This window comes from Pieris rapae, chromosome 7 (assembly GCF_905147795.1).
Source record: "Pieris rapae chromosome 7, ilPieRapa1.1, whole genome shotgun sequence".
Taxonomy (NCBI): Eukaryota; Metazoa; Arthropoda; class Insecta; order Lepidoptera; family Pieridae; genus Pieris; species Pieris rapae.
Window position 1 is genome coordinate 10270382 of NC_059515.1, and position 23286 is coordinate 10293667.

Genomic DNA, 23286 nt, shown 5'->3' on the forward strand with positions numbered 1-23286 from the left:
TAAACTTTGCCTTAGGCCCCAAGAGTCGACGGTGTGTGTCACAGAAGGTTGATCATCAACTGGTCTATTAGACCGACAAAATATGATCATGAAATATAAATAGAAATCTGAGGCATAGACCTAAAAATATTGCAGCGCCTTTGATTTATTTAACGATTTATTTAAGTAACTTAAAGTACCTAAAAACGTGGGACATAGTTACTTTATAAAATGCAGTGCAATAACGTGAATATAGTATTACCAACCGACTAGTGGTAATCTTTAATTGTATAGCTTTATATTTTTTACTATTTGCTATTTTTGGAGTGTCTCGAACACGATGCGCGAAAATAGAAAGCAACGGAAGGCGAGATGTGTGTCACTTCACAGGTGGAAAGCGTGTGAAGAGGACAGACGATTGCCGGAACTAAATTAAATGAACAAAGAAAAGGGACAGACGTCTCGTCTGACAAGTTCGGAAAAACATTTTCGTAGAAACCAGAGATGCCGCTTAGCGAAACACATTCACATTTCTAGAGCGAGGTGTGATTGATGTCCCGCCGAAGTCAGTCATGGAAACACACTTCTGTGTCTGTTTTTGTTATTATTTATCAAAGACATATAACTCAATTATTGTTTTTTTTTAGTTTTAACCACTATAAATATCAAATGTCTACATATAAAATTAATAAATCAAAAATAACGACGTACGCTTTCCAATATTTCTCTCGCCGGAAAGCCGAAAATAAATATATCATTACACATTTATACATTAAAAAAATTATCTTGAAACTGTGCATATGGTGGATAAAACTAAGTTTTTTAATAATAATTGAATTATGAATTAGAATTTATGAAGAATCCGCGATATAGGCTGGGCCTATTTCATCACTCACGCGTTTGCCTTCATATTTGCCGGTATACCTTCACTTGCCGCATTCCACCTGATAAATAGATAGATAGCGAAAATAACAAGGATCTTGTAAGGTTTAAGATCAGTAAAAGAAACTTAACTTGTCGGCTTTAACAAAGTTATTTATCTCAATCTAGTCTGTAATGGCAATGCTACAGTAAAATTTCCACTTGATTGCGTGTATTATTATATATTTATATGGCCAAATTTCAACATTATTTATAATGCACACTTATAAACGTCAAAGGAGAAATATACATGAAATGCTTCTAATTTAACATTTACTACCAGTTCTCAAATCAAGGGCGTATAACGGAAGAGAAGAACTGGAAAATGCAATAAACTCTCCGCCACTCTTTTTAGTCGCCAAGTTTTTTGTTTTACACAACGTTTGTAAGAAGCTGCAACCATTATACATGTTCCACATGACATATTAAGTAATTAATAATAAAATAAATTAAGAACAAATATTTGTCCCCTATCAGCAGTAGGCATGGTGAAATAGGCGCAAGCACTTATATACTCGTGGGAACAACACGCAAAATATTTTGTTTTTGAATTTTAAAATATATATAAGGGTGAAACTCAAATGCGTTGCAAAAATATGTATTTTAAGAAACGACATTAAGAGTTTGTTATTTCAGTTAAAAATCACTTAAGTATTACAATATAATAATAATAATTGTGGTTGCCTGGAAGTGATCGCTCGAAAGTGTCAATAAATAAAATTTATTCAGTTAAAATTCTATCAAACTCAAACTATCTTTATTCATATAGGTAAACATGTACACTTATGAACGTCAAAAAAAAACAAATTAAATTTACATTTACCAGTATCTTGACCGGCTACCATCGTTTTTCAATCTCGGGGATTCATGTCTTGCTTTAAGTGCTTTATACTCTACGCTTCTGAACTCAAGAAAGAGATTTAAAGAGAACCAATTGGCGCGTGGATAGAACTAAAACATGTAAAGCAGTTTTAGTAATCGATTTAAAACTTCAAGGCAAACACTAAACTCGCATTGTTTGAGATTAAATGGTCCGCGCTGTCTATAAAACTCATGATAGGAACATCTTATTATGTTTGCTAGAAATGCTCAATAACTGATTGTCATACGTACACTAGCATAAAACGTCGAGATCCAGAAATAATCCCAACGCGTAGCAATAATTCTTGACCCGATTTTCTTTTTAGGTCGCTTACGTTACCAATAATTTTCGTTTTTAATATCTAAAATTTAGAAATCACTATTATGGTTCAAATATTTTTAGTTAAATTTTTGCCTATAAATAAATAAGTTAATGTATGTATTTAGATATATCATTATAATTATATATCATTACAATTGTTGTGTATAGTGTGTAGTAGTGAGTGGTTGAGTTCAAAACCCGTATATAAAGGAAAACAGTGACCTTCGGATCGTCTAAGACCCAAAAATCGATTCTCTGGAAAGAGTAAAATTATCAAATAATAATCAGAACTATAAACAAAGTATTTTCTCATTCAATCATGAGACTTAAATATATTATATATTATAAACCTTACGCATTCGAAAATATAATGCTAATAATCGAGGCTGTAGAACTTAAAGCTTATTTAAGTAGACACCAATAAACGACTATAAGAGAAAAAACCCAGTGGTCAGATTTCTGTATCAGTTACAATATCATTTGTGCCTGAGACACATCGTCCAATTTTAGAGTCTAAGAAAAGCCGGTTTCCTCACAATGCTTTCCTTCACTGTTCAGGTGAAATGTTAAATGGGCACATGAAGTACATCGGTGCACAGCCGGAGATCGAACCTACCACCATAGGGATCCGGCTAACATCGTTCCGCCTAACATTTTAATAATAGAAAAGAGAGAGAGAGAGAACTTTTAAACTTAATTAAGGATATCATTAAGGTAATAACATAACTTTTTTTTTGGGAATTCAGAAGTGTTTATTGCTTGCCATTGCGAAAGAAGAATGGCAGTTTTTACAGATTAGGCCTCTTCTCGCCAGCGCCAATATTATTTATGATACTGCATGTCAATGCACTTTCGGATATCCAACATTTTTTTTATCTTGATAGATCAAGATCAAAGCCTGGTTATGCATCTCTTCATTCACCTAAAGATCGGAATTTCTTGAACTGATAAGAATTCGATGTAAAATGATGCGTTGTTTGGCACCACATGTCACATTGTAATATTAATTAATTTATTGTTATTCGATAACTTTTCCGATATTTTATTACTTAGACTGCTATTCGGAGCTGAGAAGAATCCACGAAAAAAGAGAGAGATAACTAACATTGGTTCAGCCGATCTTGAGTTGAAAGAGGTGTAACTAACAAGACTGTTTCGTACATTAAGATATCAATCAATATATAATTTTTTTAGGTAATAGCCTAAAAAAGCAAATAAACTTTGGCATAAATCCAAGTTGTGATTAGTCTAATTGTGAGTGATAGCCCAAATATTCAGCCGGCGCGGCGTTACGACCTTGTTTTCATTTTCATTCGATCAAATGAATATCGATCGTTTATTGGAATCCGGAGTTTATTGGAATAACATATTTCAATTACACAAAATGAGTTTATTATATATGTAAAACGTCATACGTATTAGCTTTATTTATTTTCCGTAGGTATATTATGTATTATGAAATCTAGTAGTATAGTAGGTATCTATTTAACATAAACAAACAAAACTTTATTAATTAAATACAATGTTTAAACAGTAGTACAATTGTTTTGGCATAATAATTATATCAAACAACACTTTGTGTTACAGGAAAATTATTATATTAATTTTGTAGCATCATTATTAGCACCAGCTCTTCGTCTTAACAATAGATCGACCCTCAAACTTCAGGCCCAAAACAGATTAAACAATTAAAACAAATATAGACAACACCAATTACAAACATGGCCTCATAATATATCATTTGAATATCGAATTAACGTTAGCTAATATTTGAACGACATACGCCAGAAAGACTTTCAAAAGATCAGCGCTACTGTATCTAGCTTCCCAGACAGGAATAGTCATCTCCCTGGCCTGGCTGCCGTCCATAACCGAGTCAATCGTGAAGCGCCGTAACATTCCAACAATGCTAATCAATTGTAAATCCTAACCCTTAAGAGATTAGGTTGACATTCCTGTAAACTTCATCTGAGGAAAGATATTACGTCTGCTCCTTACATAATTTTGGTTGACGATGAACTCAATACGTCACTATAAGTCTTCCGGATGATGGATAGCTTTTCTTAACCCTATTATAGTAAATCAGAACATCAGAGGTGCAAGGTTAGTCTAACCTTCACAATCATGTCACGGTTTGGTACCGACAAACGCTACTTATTTATTGTTATAGGAGGCTCATCTGATGTAAGTAATACCTACGCCCGCAAGATGGCAATATGTCCATGGGCAAGGAAGAATTATTACGATGTTTTTTGAAGGACCCTCGTATCGGTTCCACATAAAACACTTTCGCCCAAACACATCCTCATTGCAAGGTAGAATCGGTGCATTTTTGTTAAATAATAAATAATTACGTCATTTAAACATTTATATAAGCCTGAACAAACATTAGAATTCATAGTAGCAATCAAGATTTGATTAAAGGAAGTTTGCGTTAAGATAAACAAAAAATCTAAGGCAAGCAAATAAAATGGTGTATTTTAGTAATACTGCGATTACTGGAGACTGCACATTGGTTGCGCAATGTAACGGATAATGAATTTTGTCTATCAAAGATTCTAAAATTAAATGCATTTTAAAACTTTTTTATATAGTCAAAACTAACTAACACCAAACTATTAATTAAATAGCAAAACGTATGTAAGTGATGTTAATATGACGAAAATATAATATAATAGTAATATTTCATAACATTTTAGTACACTCTACCTAAGTACATGACAGCCATTTGCGTAACTTTTTCGTGATGTCTCTATTAGGAGTGTCACAAGGCAAACGGCATAATATCTCAATTCAAATATAATTCAAGAATAACTCAAAGATTGATATAATATTTTGCTTTGACCAAGCGTTAAATATATTTGATTTAGATGACATATTGAATAAACAATATATAAATCATGTAAATAGCAAAAATCTGACTACTAATCAAAAATAATATTAATATATTGACATAAATATATAATATCCAAAACTCCTATTGAAGTGTGATCCTTTGTGGAGTAATATTTATTTTTAAGTTGTAAAACAAGCTGTATGCATAAAATTATACAAGAAAATATGACATCACTAATATTACAAACAGACACATCAAATATATTAGAACATAAGCAATCTAGCAAAAAATATTAAACAAACAACCACAAAGTAATAAATAATTAAAAAAAAGTTTTAGTTAATAGAAATTTAAACCTCAAAAGAGCATTATAAACAAAGATAATCTGTTAAATATTAATATGATTTTATATTTTTAAATACTCAGCAAATTTAAAACACAAATAATCATACACAAATCGAGAAACAATATACTGTCAAAACTGTTTACGAAGGCATCGTTACTGTACATACTGGTTATATTGACCAAAATCAAAGGCCGGTTGAATTCTATTGTATTAGGTATTCATCGTCATCGGCGACGACGAATATCAGTTTATAAGACTAAATGTAGTAGTCCCATCGACGTCGTTATAACAGATTATGACTGTATATAACATAGGAGCCGTGTATACCATTATTTAACAATGGATAAATATCCTGATGATTTTGAAACTGGATCTAGCCATTAATTACTAAAGTTATGTCACGATAAGTACACTGACTCCGCACACCGTCATTGACAAGCTGCCAAAGGAGTCAATGTGATCGAAGTATGCAAAAATAAACCAGTTTCACATTTAACAGTTCTACAAGAATACCGTTTTAGTAAATATCTACGCTATTTATTTTAAAAAATTCTGCAAGAATACCTACTAATACTAGAGGATTAAAAAAATATTCTAAACGATTGACTTGTTATTAGGCAGTTCGCAATTAATGTAGTTTCTATAGATACGGGTGTAATAACTTTCCCGTATGTCAAGTCCATAATTATATTATGTATTCAAAGATGCTGTAAGCCAAAGTTAAGTAAGCTTAGTTTGCGTTGAGTTTATTTATTATCTATTTAGTTATTACAGAAATACATATAATATCCTTACTACTTCCAAACTATGCCAGGTATACGCTAGGTCCAAAGAAATCCAATTCTTGGAGAACGCTTCGGTTACACTACCCCGCAAGACTATCATACTGCCAACTGTAAGTCCCGTCTAGTTTCCAAGTTATTGGAATTGATTCATACATATCAGATATTATAAATCGTCCACGCAAACAGTCAAATATACAGATAATGTACTTAACACATTTATATGATAAAAACTTTGTTTTAAAGTTTAATTAACTACCAGTATCGATTTAAAGTCTACTTCTCTTCATAGTTTCAGACTTCTAGCAGCTTCAAATGACATAATTACATCTGTGAACAGATTAGTGAAAAAGCTTTCTCAAACCCTGAGCTTTCTAAGCGACTACCTATAGGTAAAAGCTAGTAAGATCAAGCAATACCTATTTGATGTTAGTCGCGTAGGATGGGCCGTTCACCTGTAGGTCTCTGACTAACACTTGTTTTGGACCCGAGCCAAATAAGTTGAAACCAAAAAGGCCACAAAACTTTGCCTCGCTTTATGAATATTTAAAATAGTTGTAAATCGGATATATTTCAGATTCGGAATATTTAAGGCTCACCAGTTTAGATAGTTTGATATAATAGATGCCTGAACATTTGATTTTTTAAACTTATTATTATACTTCTTCATGTCTTGTGTAAGGTTTGCAGCTTCAACCGTCATTCTCTTCAGATTGATTTTTATTTATTAATCTATTACCATCAATTTCTTTTGGGGTTCTTAAGTCACAAGTAAGTAGGTATCTACAGGTATAAATAATACATATAATATAGTATTTTTTTTACTTTTATTTTGAGTATAGTATGAATATGACTAAAATAAAATATTATATATAAAAAGGAATAGATCGCTTAGTGACGGAACAGTTTAATACTATGTAAAGTAAAAATTGCATCAGCAGTGTTGACCTTGTGGCTTCAGCGTGCGATTCTCACGTAGGTCGTAGGTTCGATCCCCAATTGTCCACCAATGATTTTCTTTCTTTGTGCGCATTAAACATTCGCTTGATCGCTGAAGGAAAACATCGTAAGGAAGATTATCTACTTGCCTATAAGATTGACAGATGATCATAAAAACAGATTCAGTAATCCGAGGCTCACACCTAAAAATACTATAACTATATTAGAAAATGTTTTACTTTTCTTTAGTTTTTTATTCAACTTTGTCTATTAATGTACTTACTTGTTCTTTGTTTCACATATATTGTTTTTCTATGTTATCTGTTTTGGCTTTCTATATTGTCTTATATTATATGTACATAACTGTACAACTAAATAAATAAGTGTCTGTTTGTGATGTGATCATCACAATTAAAATTTGCACTCGTACGTACGTACAAGACGTAATTACCAATTACACAGTTACCTGTAATTGTACGACCTTGCTCCCAGTAAGGATCCATCACTAACTTGTCACTATTATCTTATCAGATAGCGTCAATGGCAGAGGAAAAATATTAGAAGGCATTTATCGAGATAGACATGTATAAAATAACTAATGTTAAGATTCTGATACTGAAAAATAATGTAAAAATATTTCTTAAATATAGCGGTTAAATATAATAACCGATTAAGTGCGGTTTAAAAATAAGATATAATCTTAAAGCCGGTCACTAACCGACAGTCAAAATCTATACGAATCTATACTAATATTATAAAGGGGAAAGATTTGTATGTATGTTTGTAACGATTTTAAAATTCTTTCACCATTTGCATGCTACATTATCACTCATTATAGGCTATTTTAATTGCAAGAAAATGAACTACAATAATGTTATCCAAGGTGTAAAAAAATGCCTATAAAATATCTTTCATCGCTTGCGCTGCGTAAACTATTGATTATAGAACAAAAAAATGTCTCACAATATTTATGAACATATCAATATCTTACATATATTTTTAGTTGAGCAACGTGTTGAGCAAGAAAATTTGAATATCAAATGATATTTGGCAATGAAAGGTTAAAAAAGGCACTTCGCTTATCACCACTTGGTTAAATTTAACAGGTATTTAGATAGCATTGTTTCATGACATCGTGATTGTGTAATGATAACGTATTACATACCCGTCCCGTCACAATCTACATTAGTAACTTTAAGTACCTGAAACAACCATTCATACATTAATATTTTATAATTAAATGACTTAATAAATATTAACATACGATAATTTAAATCTCATAATCCAGCAAATTTTCTTTGTGAAGACTTAAAAATCTAATTACATACACAATGCATTAACCTTCTCTTGATACGAAAATATATTGATTTTCCGACTTACTAGAGAAAGTTTCCATGCGAGGAAGTAAGAAAGTATAAGCAAAGAGAGAGGAATTCGCTTAAAGGCAAAATTCTTATCCACTCGTGAAGTATTTAGGGCAACACAATCTCTGAGGAAACCGCAACAGGTATTTACATGATAGGTCAAGTTAAACAATGTGTTGCACGGAACAATCATGACGATAATTATAGTGTTTTCGACTTAATTATCTAATTGAATCTCGATCTATTGATGATGAACTGCTTTTGCGTGGCGGAGGAAAACATGAACTAGTAATAACTAAAGTGATCATTTATTTTTAAATCAAAACGGGACATCAGTTTAATTTGGGTCAAATAATAAATAGTCAAAATTATTTGACCCAATATTACATACACGGTATTACATTTAATATTTGTCAATCATCTTCGCTACTACTTTCCCGCTATTTATTTTATCTCCGGTTTCCGAAGGACGCCATCTCTTTTTTCTTTTTAAAATGTAATATTACTTTAAATAGTGAAGACTGGACAAGAGACGATATCTAAACATAAAACAGTAGACTAAAACTTTACCGACACACACAAGGTATGTCATCCACACATGTAATTTTTGAGATACGTTAGTCATTAGCGCGTCTAAATCCTACCGCTAAAACTTAAAACCCTTCCAAAAGGTTCGAATAATTATGATGAAGGAATTCACAGACATTGCGTGAATGAATTAAACAAAGTCAAGTGTAATTTAGATAATATCTTTAAGCTTGTCCGAGTTTCTGTTACAGACTGCGTAGGCGATCGGATTGCTGGCAGATACAATTAAACTCTTTTCAAAGTCATAATTAAAACTTTTACGAGATTAGGTAAATGATACGCAAAATTCTTGAAAATCATTTACCTCGATTTTAATTAATTTCGGTCTAATGGCTTCAGTGTGCGACTCACATCTCTGAGGTCGTAGGTTCGATCACTTGCTGTGCGCCAATCGACTATCTGTGTACCTATGTGCACATTAAACATTTGCTCGAACGGTGAAGGAAAACATCGTGAGGAAACCGACATGTCTTAGACCCAAAAATGTCGACGGCGTGTGTCAGGCACAGGAAGGTGAACACTTAATTGCCAAATTGACAAATACATATTATACAAATCTGAGGACCATACCTAAAAAGGTTGTAGTGCTACTGATTAATTAATTATATTGTATATTAAAAAAATTGTAAAAGCTGTTTCAATTAGATATTAAGGGATTTAAACATGTTTATTGTCAATTGTATACAAGAAGAACTTGATAATTTACCTTTTTTATTGAGCAGAAAGTCCACAGGCTTATTTTATGCTATACCAATTTTTTAATAAGTACAAAAACAGATTTACATTAATACGCCCCTAATTACGGTCAACAACATTCTTGAATTGTTAAACTATTATTTATGTTGGTAAAAAATTGCAATAATATACCACAAATATAACATCTTCTTTAACATCGCTGTAAATAAATACACGTATTAAAACAAGTGCAGCCTCAATGTGACCCGGAAACTGGATTTTGAGTCGAAATATGCCTTAGAATTAATCCCTCCAACTTTTGCTGTATATACAAGATATAAACGAGAACAAATTGATTACTATCATCATACAGAGTCCTAACCTGCCGTTTTGTAACCGCATTGCATGCAGATATTTGCCATTAACTGCGAGACCTTAAGTATGTCGTGCGAAACGAGGTGCGTGCGCGCATAAATTTAGCATTTTTTTATTTAATAATAGTCCGGAACGGTTGTAAGCTATTGATACGAAAGTGGACCAATTGGCAAGCGGCTTAGGAAGTGGGCGAATTGTGACGGCAGCTTTCGTAATAGTTTCAGTTGCACACTGAGAGTGATCTTAACCTGCAAAATGATCACTGCCATTGGAGCATTGGGAGGCAAAATGTTCGTTCGGAAAGCTGCGAATAAGCTGGGTCCATAGAGTCACGAACGAAGAAGTTCTACGACGCGCCAAACGATCCCAAAAACTCACTTGGGCCATTACAAATAAGACGATAAGTTACTTGGGACATGTGCTTCGACACGAACGGTACCGACTTCTTCAAGTCATCTTGATGGGCAAGGTCGAGGGGAAAAGACGCGCTAGTAGAAGGAGGAAGCCGTGGCTCCGCAATATCAGAGAATTGACGAGAGTGGCCATCGTAGAACAGCTGATGCGCTTAGCCAAGCGAAGAAGAAGTATGACGAGGTGACCGCCAACCTCCAGTAGTGGAGAGGCACTACAAGAAGAAGAATGTTCATTCATATTTTAAAGATGCATTCTTAAACAGTTGTCGTAGGCAATCTGTAGATAATCACGGCAGTGTGAGACTAGAGAAAAAAACCACGACCATTTTCGAATTACTAAAACCTCAGTTTGGATAAAATCAGAAACCTTAAAACCAAGCAGGAACTGTAGAAAGATGTTATATTTCAATCAATTTGAATGTCACATTTTCTCGCAGATAATTCTAGCAGATATAGAATATTCAAATATTGAAATACGTGTACATGTGTGTACGAATAATGTGTTTCGTGTATAAATCAAGGAAAACCTAAAATATTAAATACATAAAAGATTTTGAAATTTATAGTCTTAATATTTTTTAGCTATTTACGTAATAACTAATGACAGAAGGTCCCTGCAGAACTTAATTAACTAACCGTCTTTGTTTTACAGTAGAAGAACTGAGTTGCGAGGCTTTATTATAAGTTATTTTTTTGATGGCATCATAATATCGGTACCAACATTGGTAATGTTATAACTTCGGTCACGCACGAATTTGACAACATTGGGCCGAATCAGCTAGTTTCGTTTTGTTGTCACAGTTAAGTAATATTCCGAATGAAAGTGCTTGGGTGGGCGTCGCGTGGGGTAGTTCGTCTGTGGGCGCACAAGGACACGACCAACGCTTAGGCGACATTGAATTATACAATATACATTTTAGGCTGTTTTATTAGGTGGACAATACTACGAAATTAAAAATCATTTGGAAATAATTTAAATGGAACAAGCTACTTTGTCAATTGATAATATGATAAATATTTTAGGACCCAGTATGGATAATCTTTTTGTTCAGGTCTAAGCCAGGCACAGAGGCTTGCCTTGGATCAGTGGAGGAAGTTGTGCGGCCACTCACACGACCTTCAGATATGAAGATCTTTTTGTTGGCCACATATTTATTTGATACGGAAACTCGACACAAGAAATAATTCAGAATACTAATGAACCAGGTTAATTATAACGTAACAATTTGTTATATATCTGTGCAATGATGTCAGAGGCTAATGACCTCTACTTCTGCGCAAAAGCAAATTATTTTCCCTTATTCAATATACCCGTTTCCTTAACACAAATACCAAGATACCTGTTACTTGTATTATAAGTTATAATGTTGTAAAATATTCAGCCTATCATTTTTACTACCGGAAAATCATCGCAAAGATTAACACAACACTTGATAAGGTAGATAACTAGATTCAAGGTTAAATTTCTAAATCTTTTATCTGCCACTTTTGATAGTATTTCAAATTTAAATTTGTATGGCTTAAAGGGTTATTAATGTGGAAATATTTAGTTGAGTAGTACGCAATGTAAGCTTGGAGCCTCGGCGGTCGAAGATTAAGGTAGTATTTAATAAGAACGTTACGACTATCGGTTTTTACGACCAAATATGAGTAGTCCTTTCGATGTCCTCATAAAAGATTTTGACTGTGTAATTTACATTCATTCCAATTCTAATCTCACAGACATACATCTGTAATTGTGTTATATTCAAATTTGTTATAGCCTGTAGATTTTTGTCCAATTTTCACCATTCAATCCCTTAGTAGTAACCCTCAAACGATTAAGTTTCTATGTACAATTGCAATCTATCGTAGAGAGTACGATGCGTATACTACGCAGAACATCGCGTCTCGTGTCCAACGGGGGCGTAGAAAGTAATCTTGACAAGGTAAAAATGACCTTACAATTGTGGGTGTGGATTTGCATTATAAACATAGAGACTTTCAAATTGCTTAGTAGCCGTGTGACTAGTTTACGGCTATTTGATTACACGATTCTTAAGTATACTTTCTTCCAATAAGAATAAAGTACTAGTTAAACACTTGAAAGATGTATCTACACCATTAAAAATTCCTGTCTTTGCCGTTGGCTTGAAGTACTCGAAGAACATCTCTATGCTTAATTCTCGAAACAGTGTCAGCAATTTTATGGTAAAACGAAATGCGAAAGTGTTATGTTTAATGGATATTTCAATACATTGATATACTTATGAACTCAGATGTAAAATAATTTAATATCGGACCAAATAACAACAGAAAAATACGTGAATACAATAGGGAAACAATTCATTCTATAAGTAAATGTTTTTACAGTAATTATTACGTAAAATTTTTCACGGGCAAATGTTTGCCCATGGCACTATTTACAAAATTTACATAAAACAAATTATTTACTTCAAATTTTTTTCGTATTTTGGAAATCACACTAAATTTTGAATTTTACTTGTGTAAGACTAAAAATTTACCGACAAATAAGTCAAATAAATATCTCTTTATTTATGGTTTAAATTACTTTATATAAACAACGGTGTATGAGAATATTTTCGGGAATCGGTCGGTCAAGTAAATCCATACAGGTGATGTGCGTCGAACACCCGATAAACACGATGATATCACAAACCGGTCTTATAGAGCCGACCCATTAACGCAACGAGAAATTCCATTCGAATAACTTTAGATTTCTTCAACTTTCTTCTTTTTTATTAAGGGCCGAGGTGTGGTCTACAATCTCTTGCACTAACTATAATACTCACTATGTGTGAGATTAGGTCTCACGTTGGTGTGATTTTATATATATGCAAAAATTTCATAAAACGATTGAAAGTTATTATTCATATCAATAATATTTCAAAATCTATTAAGTATCATAAACATACCCCTCATACACACCTTCACGTGTTTACCCTCACACACCATCACACAACACAGCCAAAATCGGTACCACTTTAAATGTAATGAAAATTTTTGTTTGTTTTTTTCCTTTTGTTAATTTATGAACCTTTTTGTAGTTAAATGTATTATATATTCAATCTCTGTTTATATTTGCAGTGCATATGGTTGTTATTATATATAATTTATGTTAGCTGTATGAATATGAAACAAATTAATAAACATGTACGAATGCATTGCATATATAAATTTTTTCTATAAAGGGAAATTGGTACAATTCCTGCCGATTTTTGTAAGCATCTATCCAAATATTTATCAACTTAATAAACCCAATAAATAAATAAATAAACTTGATTTCATATAATATATATGGTAAGATTTCTTTTAATTTACATATGTAAAATGTCTGGGCATGATGACTAAAATAATTTTATTATAGAATCAACTAATACCATTAAATTGGACTGGCTAATGAACACACCTAACACAGTGTTGGGTATTCTCCCGAGATCTAATATGTAACACATTTCATTAACTCACTCGCTCACATGCACGCACCCACAAACACTCATGTATTCAAGTGTAAAAAAATGGATGTAATTAAAAAAAAATAATATATATTTTTATGAAATGTTTCTCAGGGAAGAGATGGGAATATCCCATCCCAAATCTTATAATGAATTGTTGTCAAACAATTAAAATAAATGCATAGCTTTCATAGCACTCCCTGAATCAACTTGTGGATTTTATTTTACATTATTTAGAAAAATTCAATTCATAGTCCAAGAAAAATTTCGTTATCATCTTAAAACAACTCCAACAAAATTATTAAATGTTATATGAAAAAAATAATAAATAAGTAGTCAATGCCTTGAGTAAAAAATGTTACTTAGCTAAATAGACTGAATTGCAATCAGTGAATACTCTTCCCAATCTGGTGTACCATGTTATGAAAGAAATTATGTGATTCCCTTAATATAGAATCAAAATTATTATATACATATTATGTTGTTATAAAATTTCATAATCACATATAAAACTGTTTGTATTAATATGAATGATAATAGGTATTTGACAGTTGACATACCTTTTTATTACTAACGGGAATTGAATAGTATTCTCAAGTTACAACAAATAATTGGCAATCTAGCTGCTATTGTGTGAAGGCATCAGTTTTTTGTGCTTATAACATGTTATTGCTAGCCTTATTGTTATAACTGTTGGGGGTACTGACCTACTAGTTTATAACACTTTTCTTCACTAATATTATAAACAGGAAGGATTGGATTGATTATTAAAATGAAATAGGGTCCATACATCAAGACCAATTTGAAAAATTCTTAATAATTGAAACCTACATTAAATGTTATGGGTTCACATGAAACTGCAATAATATCTGCACAGACAATTGACAAAAGAGTGTACAATTAATACTACACTTTTATATACCATATGTCTAATTATCACTTAATAAATAAAATAAATGGATAGCTGTCTGAAGATGGGACTGAACAATGGTAGTACATATTTGAGGGCATAATACAATTTTTTTGTAACAAAAGCATATGACATTTATTTATTAGCTATTAATACTTTTCTTATATTTCTCATTCAATTGGCATGGTGCTGCATTTTGTGGGCTTGTTGCCAGATAGGGTCAATATCCTAAAGTGAGAAATGCTGCATGTATATTTAACAAAAAATTCATATACATGAAACATGGAATTCAACAGATGGATAATATTATGTAAAATATTGTTAATTTAAACCACACAACTGTATTTTAAGAATAGGGTAAAAAAATATGGATGAACATTCCGGACATTTAGAATAACAACATTATTTTCAATACAATTACCTTACTACAGATATAGTATGAAACATTACTACTTTTAAGTTTTACAAAAATTCAGGTCACATCACCATTTCAATCCAAATTTATCACAACTGACGCAAACTATAAATAGGTTGCTGCGTGCCCTGGAGATCTGCTTATCTTATAATGAACATTATCAATGATAAATCAGGATGGAGCAAGTCAGCTGAGTGTGTAAACAAGGATTACGTCGCTTGATAACCCAATATTCTACAGGTAATCAACAGGTTAAATTGACCTACAACCGGCCACCTCTCATCAAACTTTACACCAAAACGATGAAATAAGATTCAAGAGACTCGCTCCATGCAAAATCTTTCCAGAAACTTACTTTCACACCACTTGCACTTACAATCACCTGACCAATGCACAAAATGTATAAAATATTAAATGATAAATACCTTTTCTTTTGCCCTTCCGGCGTGTTTTTGCACTGTTTTCGCTATTAACGCACCTTTACTTTCTGCCATTTTTATCACTGTTTCATTACCAATAGTCTTTATTTAATGCACTATCAAACTACAACCAATTTCGTTGCAGTGTTGTCTCACGACGAATTACACGTCAAAATCCAAAGGCTGTAAAATTACGAACTGAAAATTTAATGTCTCTGACAGTGACACAGTGTTGCCAACTCGGGTTTTGAAAATTACGAAGCAAGATTAGAAATTTTTCGAATATTTAGTAAAAATTATAGGAGAAGTTAGTAGATCTACTTACTTTTTTAAGAGTGAAATGAAGAGGATAAGGCAGGTAAAACTAAATAAAACTTTACCACCACTAGGGTGGTAAAGTTTCATTATTATTTACTGGTAAATTAAATTTGTACATGATTTTATTAAAAAATTTAATATGATCCTGCGTTGGCTCTGGCTTACTTTTCAGACCTCTTTTTGTAAAAAGTAACCCTGTGTGGGTTATAGTCTGTTTCTGATGTTAGTTTTCATCAAGTTTATTGAAGAAAAAAGTCGTTCAACATTTTTGCTAGTATATTATGATAATGTTAAAAATTTATGTATTAATTGGGCCAGGAGGGAAAACTGCTGAGTTACGTCTGCTTTTTTAATTTTTGCAATATGACGCCAAAACTCTCCTTTGATTAGCTGATCCTCTTGAAATGGAATATTTGTGTTTCTTAAAGTTTTCCTTTCCCGGTATAACTTTGTAAAATCTGTTGGATATAATCCTGAAAATAAATTAAGTATACATTGAAAGAGAATAGGTGTACAATAGATATGTAGTTGAAAGTACAGTGCAGTGTCATTTATTCATAAATAAAATAAATGAATGATAAACATACCTGGATACGCCCCATAAGATATTATGCCTTTTGATTGTCAAATGAGCTATAGATGGTACAGAGCGTTTTAAATTCGAGTCAGTGTCAAGGTTTAAGAACCTTACATTTTTCAGGCTTTGTCTATACTCATCTTCAATTAATGGAAAGCGTTTTTTGGTTTGATCGACGTTACACTTTTTCTTCACGACCGCGGCGCTTAGCGACCAGTCGTTTTACGAATATAGTCGCCATGGCATAAGTTTTTATAAATGACCTGTTGTTGTGACATGATGAGTGTGCAATGAATGGATTATTTTTAACTTTTTTTTCGAAAGTAATAGATATTATGCCTAATGAATTTAGATATTTTGCAAAATTTTACAATTTGATTAAAAATACGTAGATTCTGTGACTGAAGTTCGTTTCCAGGAAAGACCTACATAGATTTATGTAAAAAAGACGTAGAGTTGGCAACGCTGCAGTGACAACACATTGACCACTATTGGAAAAGTTGAATGTTAATTGCTAATAGTCATTGAACACCAGGTGAGCCTCCTGCCCGTTTGCCCCCGGTTCTATAAAAAAAAAACATTTGTGCAATTCACACATGGTAGAAGTGAAACCTTCAAAAACAAATATAAATTAATCATTTTCCACTATCTAAATGTGTGTGTTCTTTAAAAACAGTATATTTTAATTATACATTTTAATTTATAAGTTTAATATAAATCTTTAATTTGACAAAAACTAAAACAACGAAAGTTTGAAATTCGATCAAAAAAAAAGCGGCAGTAAATAGAGGCTGTATAATGCCTCCTATCTCATTTTCTCCCACGTTAAATCATATGATGAATTGATGTTTCTGTCTCTCTTTACCGCTGCATCCGGTTTGAAATCACGACGATTCGAAAGAAGTTTATCTATCTCATTTTCTCCCACGTTAAATCATATGAATTAATGTTTCTGTCTCTTTTTACTGTCGCTTTTTCGTTGCATCCGGTTTGAAATCACAACGATTCTAAAGAAGTTTCACTTCAAAAAAAAAAGTTGACATTCGATCGTGAATTTATCTGTAAATGAAAAATTTATTAAAAACATCAAATATTTATTGATAACATATACGCTTCGCAACCGTTTATTTTTATCCCACGGTGGTTGCATAAATTGGTTTAAATATTTTCACTTTACGTCCCCCACAAACATACGCACACTCATACACACTGCACAGACATAGTCTAGTGCAGTGTGCACAAAACTGACACAACGTCGATTTCCTAGTTCTTACTCTGTAAAAGTCGATTTGTTTTTGTTTTTAAAAACAATCATACGGATTTTTAAAATTTAAATTATCTTTACATAACGCTACAAAGCAGTCTTGTTTTATATTTTTTTCTCTAATCTTCATATTTAAATCATGGTATGTTATAGTCAATCATTTATTTAATTATTTATACAACTGTGTAATATTTAATATTTTACTTTCTACTTGTAGGAACCAAAAACAGAATTGCAGAAAAATGCAATTGCTGAAGCACGCCGTAGAGAATTGGAAACATATCAACGAGCTTTAGACATTCAATGGCTCAACAGTCGAATGGAAGATGGTAGAATGGGCCGATGTTTGGCCCTAATCCAGCGAGAGGCTGAAATGGAGAAAGATTTTCAGGAGGTAAAACATTCAGATTATAATTAACTTTTAACGAGACTACGAAAACTCAACTAAAGAAAACCTTTATATTAAATCTGTCCTTAGTTTATAGAAATAATTATCTTTCCAGCGGACAGATCATGCTGCAATAGTAAATGCAAGAGCTGCTCGTGAGGCAAACTTAGGCATGGAGATAGCAAAGGTTCGTCGGGAGGAGGCATGTGAGCTACTTCGACGTCATTACTTACGTGAAAAAGATCCTAGTCTCCGAGAGCTTATGAGGAAGCTGCAAGCTGGATATGTGTGTAGAGACTTACAGCAACAGATTTTGCACAATGAATATAAAAGATTACAGGAAAAGGTAAAAAGTATTAGGTTTATAAGCTGTTTATTATAATATGTTGTAAAGCATTTCTCTTAGTAAACATCTCAGCATTAAGTACATCAGCATCAGTATAACAGTTAAAATATATCTATCAATTATAATTTTTGTATATAAACCATATAAGGGCAACCACCGGCCTGCAGGCCCAATTTGACCCTCTGTAAGAAATTATCTGGCCCGAGAGATATTATGAAAAATACCCAATTAATATATTTCATTAGTTACTTATACACATGGGCGACATCAAAAGATTTCTACAAAAAATACCTAGAAAAAGACAACTTTCAGCAGCTTGCAAGAAGATTGATTTGTGCGTTTGGCCTTATAAATGCACACAATTCTTTTCATTGATGAGAGTCAATAAATCAACACATTGTACAAGACTGACTGACAATAACTTGTAAAATTCTTTACATCTTTGGAAATTCAAGCTCAAGTATCTTATTGATTTCGGCTTATTTAAATTTTGTAGTTGAACAATTGAAAAACAAATTTAACGGTTTCATTAAATTAAATTAAATGCACAGTGCATTTAATTTAATTGAAAAACAAATTTACGGTTTCATTAAATTAAATTAAATGCACTGTGCATTTAATTTAATTTACGGTTTCATTAAATTAAATTAAATGCACTGTGCATTTAATTTAATTATATTTTAGTATGTACCTATCTTTAAACGCGGCCTGCAAACATTTTGGCACGCTGAAGAAGCAACATGTCAAAGGTTGCCCATACCTGATATAAACCATATATTTTTATTACTTCTATGATACTATAAATTTAATTTATATTTGAATAATCTGTATTTATTTATTTTTGTTGCCGGCTTAGTGGAACTTGTGGTAAGTTGAATATTTATTCTTACCTTAAAGACTGTAAGCACCATTTGGTCATGAAAGATTGATCTTTATTTTCTTTTTCTATTTTTGATTACATAAAAGTAAGTACACACATGCAGCACATACCAAGAGACTAAATTACTAAACAATTCTAAAAACACTCTTTCATAAAAAAATGAGCTTTGTCGTTAAGTAACTTGTATTATTTATTCTGTATTTGCTGACCCGACTAATTTCGTTCCGGCGTACAGTATAATAATATTGTGTTAAGGTTAGTTAAACTTATTTAAGGGAAAAACTTTTAAAGGTTATGTTATGGCCAAATATGTTATGGCTTGCCATAGAGAAAGAAGAATAGCAGTTTTACATATAAGGCCTCTTCTCTCTAGTACAAATACTGCAATACTGCATGTTAAAGCGCTTTCTGATTTGATTCAACATTTTTTAATGAGGTAACACATGTCTTTGAACAAGATCAAAGCCTGGTCATGCATCTCCTCATTCACCTCAAATTCGGAATTTCTTGAACTGACATGAATTCGATGTAAAATGATGCGTAGTTTTGTCAACAGATGGCCCCACACGCTGTCTGCCTTCGTAAAATTAATTTATTGTATTCGATAACTTAGAAATAATGAATAAATAAGTGTTGTAACTAACACAACTTTGTTTTATATATTTAGATAATGAATATTTATTCATTATATGCATTTTGGTTTATAATTTCATAAATTTTTATTTTCCAACTATGTTTCAGTCTGAACAAAATGTGGCAAATAAGATCCTTCAAAATTGTCTCTACAATGACCAAGAGGCTAAAGAGAAAGAAGAAAAAGATAAAGCAGAAAAGGAAAGGAAATACCGTTTGGAATTGCAACAACAACTGGTGAACAGACAGCTACAGAAGCAGTGCCTTTATGAAGAATCTCTTATTGAAAAGAAGATGCTAGAGGATATTGAACGAACAATAGCAGATGAAGATCAGAGGTAATCTATCACTAAAAAAAATATAAGTCTTTTTTTAATCATTTAAATTTAAAAAGATTTTTGCATTGCCATAGCAAAGACAACTATGCATTAATAAAAATAAAATAAATTTCAGTATTGTGTGAATGAAGTCAGGAATTATTTTCAGAGAGCTACAACAAAAACGAGAACAAATGGAAAAATGTCGTAATGAAATGGTAACATTTAAAAAAGCACGGGATGCTTGGAAGGAGAAGCAGAAAGCAATGGTGATAAATGAGGAAAGACAGATTGAGGAGCAACTGAAGGCTGTTTCTGACAGGAGTTCCGCCATGTTAGTCTTCACTTTGTTAATCTAGTAATTAAATGTAAAAAGGGATTAAAAAAAGTTTAATTATATAACAACACAACACGTACAAAGGTACGCAAAAATAATTATGCACCTGAATAATCATTATAAATTCACACTAGAAAAATAACTTGAGAAATCTTCGTGTTATATGGGGCAAATGGTGTTTTATAAAAACGCGTTTTAGGCCATTACTGTATTTTTATCTATTTTTCATTGCATTTGTACTTTGTTGTTGTCGTTATTGAGAATAGGTGTAATGCTATGTAAAGTGTATCATTGTATGGTAACCGAAATCAACCAAAGCCAATTGAATTCGACGTTAAATCGAAGATAAAGTTTATACTACTTTAGAGATATAAGGTATTGTTTATCCTTAAGTTTTGTTACTTTAATTTACACTAATGATATTATACAAATTCAGATAAGCCCTTGGCAATTACAATAAAAATAAATTATTTGCATATTTCACTATTTGGTATTTATTACAGAGTTGCTGAAAGGGAAAGAAAAGTTAGAGAAAAAGAGGCAATCAATGAGAGAATTACAGCTAAAATATTGGCTGATGAGGTATGATGTTCGACTGTCACATTCTCTGACCTGACAAACTCTTAAAATTATCAATTTCCATTAAATTTGTAGGCTGAACAGCAAAAAAGAGAAAATATCATCAAAATGCTCCAAGAACAAGAGCATTTAGAGAAGAATGTAGAAGACGATGCAAGAGAAAGAGACAAAGTAGAAAGAACTAAACGAGACACAAGGGAATCACTCATGTCGCAGATGGAGAACAGAAAGAGATTGGCTAAAGAAGAGAAAGAGAAGGAGCTAGTTTTAAGGAGACAGGTGCAATGTTTATATTTACTTCTTTATTAATAATAGGTTTATAATTATCATATACTATAATGTAACACTATCTACCTAGTCCAGCTATAAGTTCTGTTACAAATGAAAATGCATTTTTATGCTATTATCTAATTTATTAAAGCAAAAAGAAATAAATGAATATATTTCATATAAATGGCCACCTTTGGCATTTATGCTGTGTGGTTTAGAGCAGATCATGTTCTCTAATGCTGTCCATAATTGGAAGTCTGAAATGTTGAGATCTGGGTTAGATAAGGGCCAGCCTTCAGCTGTTATACCAAAAAGTGTATTGCTGAGAGGTTTCACAACATGATTCAAGAATTTCTTGTTACACTTTATCTGAAGATTTCACTCCTTTTTTTACAAAAATGTAGTTTTGTGACACCTTGATAAGACACGCCGCACCAAACTATCACTGACGCAGGATGATGACCACGTTGTACTTTTCCGACCACTTTAGAACTGTGAGCGTATAATCGTGAAAATTTTTATATGTGTAAAGAAGATATATCTGTGCTTTTTACCCGCGTATCGTGACAGAAGGCGTTTTGATTCAATCCCCTCTCTTTAATTGTAAAGTACCGCTTTATAATACGCGACAGACTCCTAGCGAGAATTTTTATTTCTTGCGATAACATGAGGAACCATTAAGTAATTATAGCCAAAAACATAAGAATAATGTAGGTAACCTAGTTCTGGCGAAGATTGAGGACAATTCCAAAGTAACAACAAATTTGGGTTTTTACAGAATGAAGCAAAGATGGCTGCTGACGAGGAAAAAGAAAGAGAGAAAGAACGCAAGAAGAGAGAGAAGAGCGAACAGTATAGTAGAGAACTCCGCAAGCAGATAGAAGCAAATTCCAGAAGAAGACAAATAGAGCATGAAGGAGAAGAGAACAGAGCTAAACATGTTTGGGATTGTGATGCATCCTGGTTAGTTTTTTTTTATAATGGCTTCTTCACCATATCAGCAGTAAAAAAATATTTCACAATGTAATGTTTTTTTTTAATTTCCAGGCGAAAAGAAGTAGCAGAAGAACGCAAAAAGATCATCAAAGAACATGTTCCCAGGGTGTTGGGCTTTCTTCAAGCGGGAGTTCTCAAACACGAAGACGTGCCACACATACAGGAGGTTACGGATTTTACTATAGATGTTACATCAAAAAAGCTGCAAAGAAAACCAAAATGCAACGCTCAGTGTAAAATTATTAGAGAATATTAAATTTTGTGACATTTTTTATTTTTATAATTAAATGATATATGTTTTATAACAGAAGTAATGCATGTTCATAATTATTTGTGACATATCCAAAAAAATTTCCGAATTAGTTGATGCACAACCTGCGATCTTCGATGAATCTTCTGACAACGGACAGCGACCTGCGACAGTAAAAAGCCTTTGTTGAAAGTTGACATTTGACTAGAGGTAAGTCGTACTTAGTAAAAGACTGACCTAGTTTTAGGAGTACAAGCACTTTAAAGACTAGTTCTACGAGTATTTAAAAATGATAAAATATAACACTGAGACCTGAGACTACTGCACACAAAGAGATCTGCAATTTTTTTATTTTTTGTAATTGTACATTACTATGAGGTACATACATAACACGAAACTTATTCTCTTATAAACTCTGTATTTTATGATAGTGCAAAGGTATTAATTTAACAAACGCGTCTTGTAAAAAAAATTATTACTGGTTCAGTGGCTGGGGATGAGTAGGTTTGAAAATGTTTTTACTTTTTCGAG

General features: G+C 32.3%; 2 protein-coding genes across 6 annotated transcripts in view; one reads left to right on the forward strand and one right to left on the reverse strand.

Moving 5' to 3' along the window:
- Window positions 1-15810, reverse strand: part of LOC111002790 (myc box-dependent-interacting protein 1) — a 42763-nt gene extending 26953 nt beyond the window's left edge. For 4 of the 5 annotated variants that reach the window (XM_022273014.2, XM_022273013.2, XM_022273010.2 and 1 more), the window contains exon 1: window positions 15607-15809. In XM_022273014.2, the coding sequence (XP_022128706.1) occupies window positions 15607-15675 (69 nt within the window). In that variant the 5' untranslated portion in view covers window positions 15676-15809. Of the gene's footprint in view, window positions 1-15606 lie in introns of all 5 variants that reach the window. The other variant, XM_045628972.1, reaches the window with a different exon arrangement.
- A 1741-nt stretch (window positions 15811-17551) lies between these two features.
- LOC111002796 (meiosis-specific nuclear structural protein 1) lies at window positions 17552-22815 on the forward strand. Its single transcript, XM_022273025.2, has 9 exons — window positions 17552-17901; window positions 17977-18153; window positions 18263-18493; window positions 20115-20344; window positions 20493-20657; window positions 21164-21242; window positions 21315-21518; window positions 22288-22472; window positions 22557-22815. The coding sequence occupies exons 1-9, from the start codon at window positions 17899-17901 to the stop codon at window positions 22759-22761; spliced, it is 1479 nt and encodes a 492-aa protein (XP_022128717.2). The 5' UTR covers window positions 17552-17898; the 3' UTR covers window positions 22762-22815.
- Window positions 22816-23286: the final 471 nt, after the last annotated feature.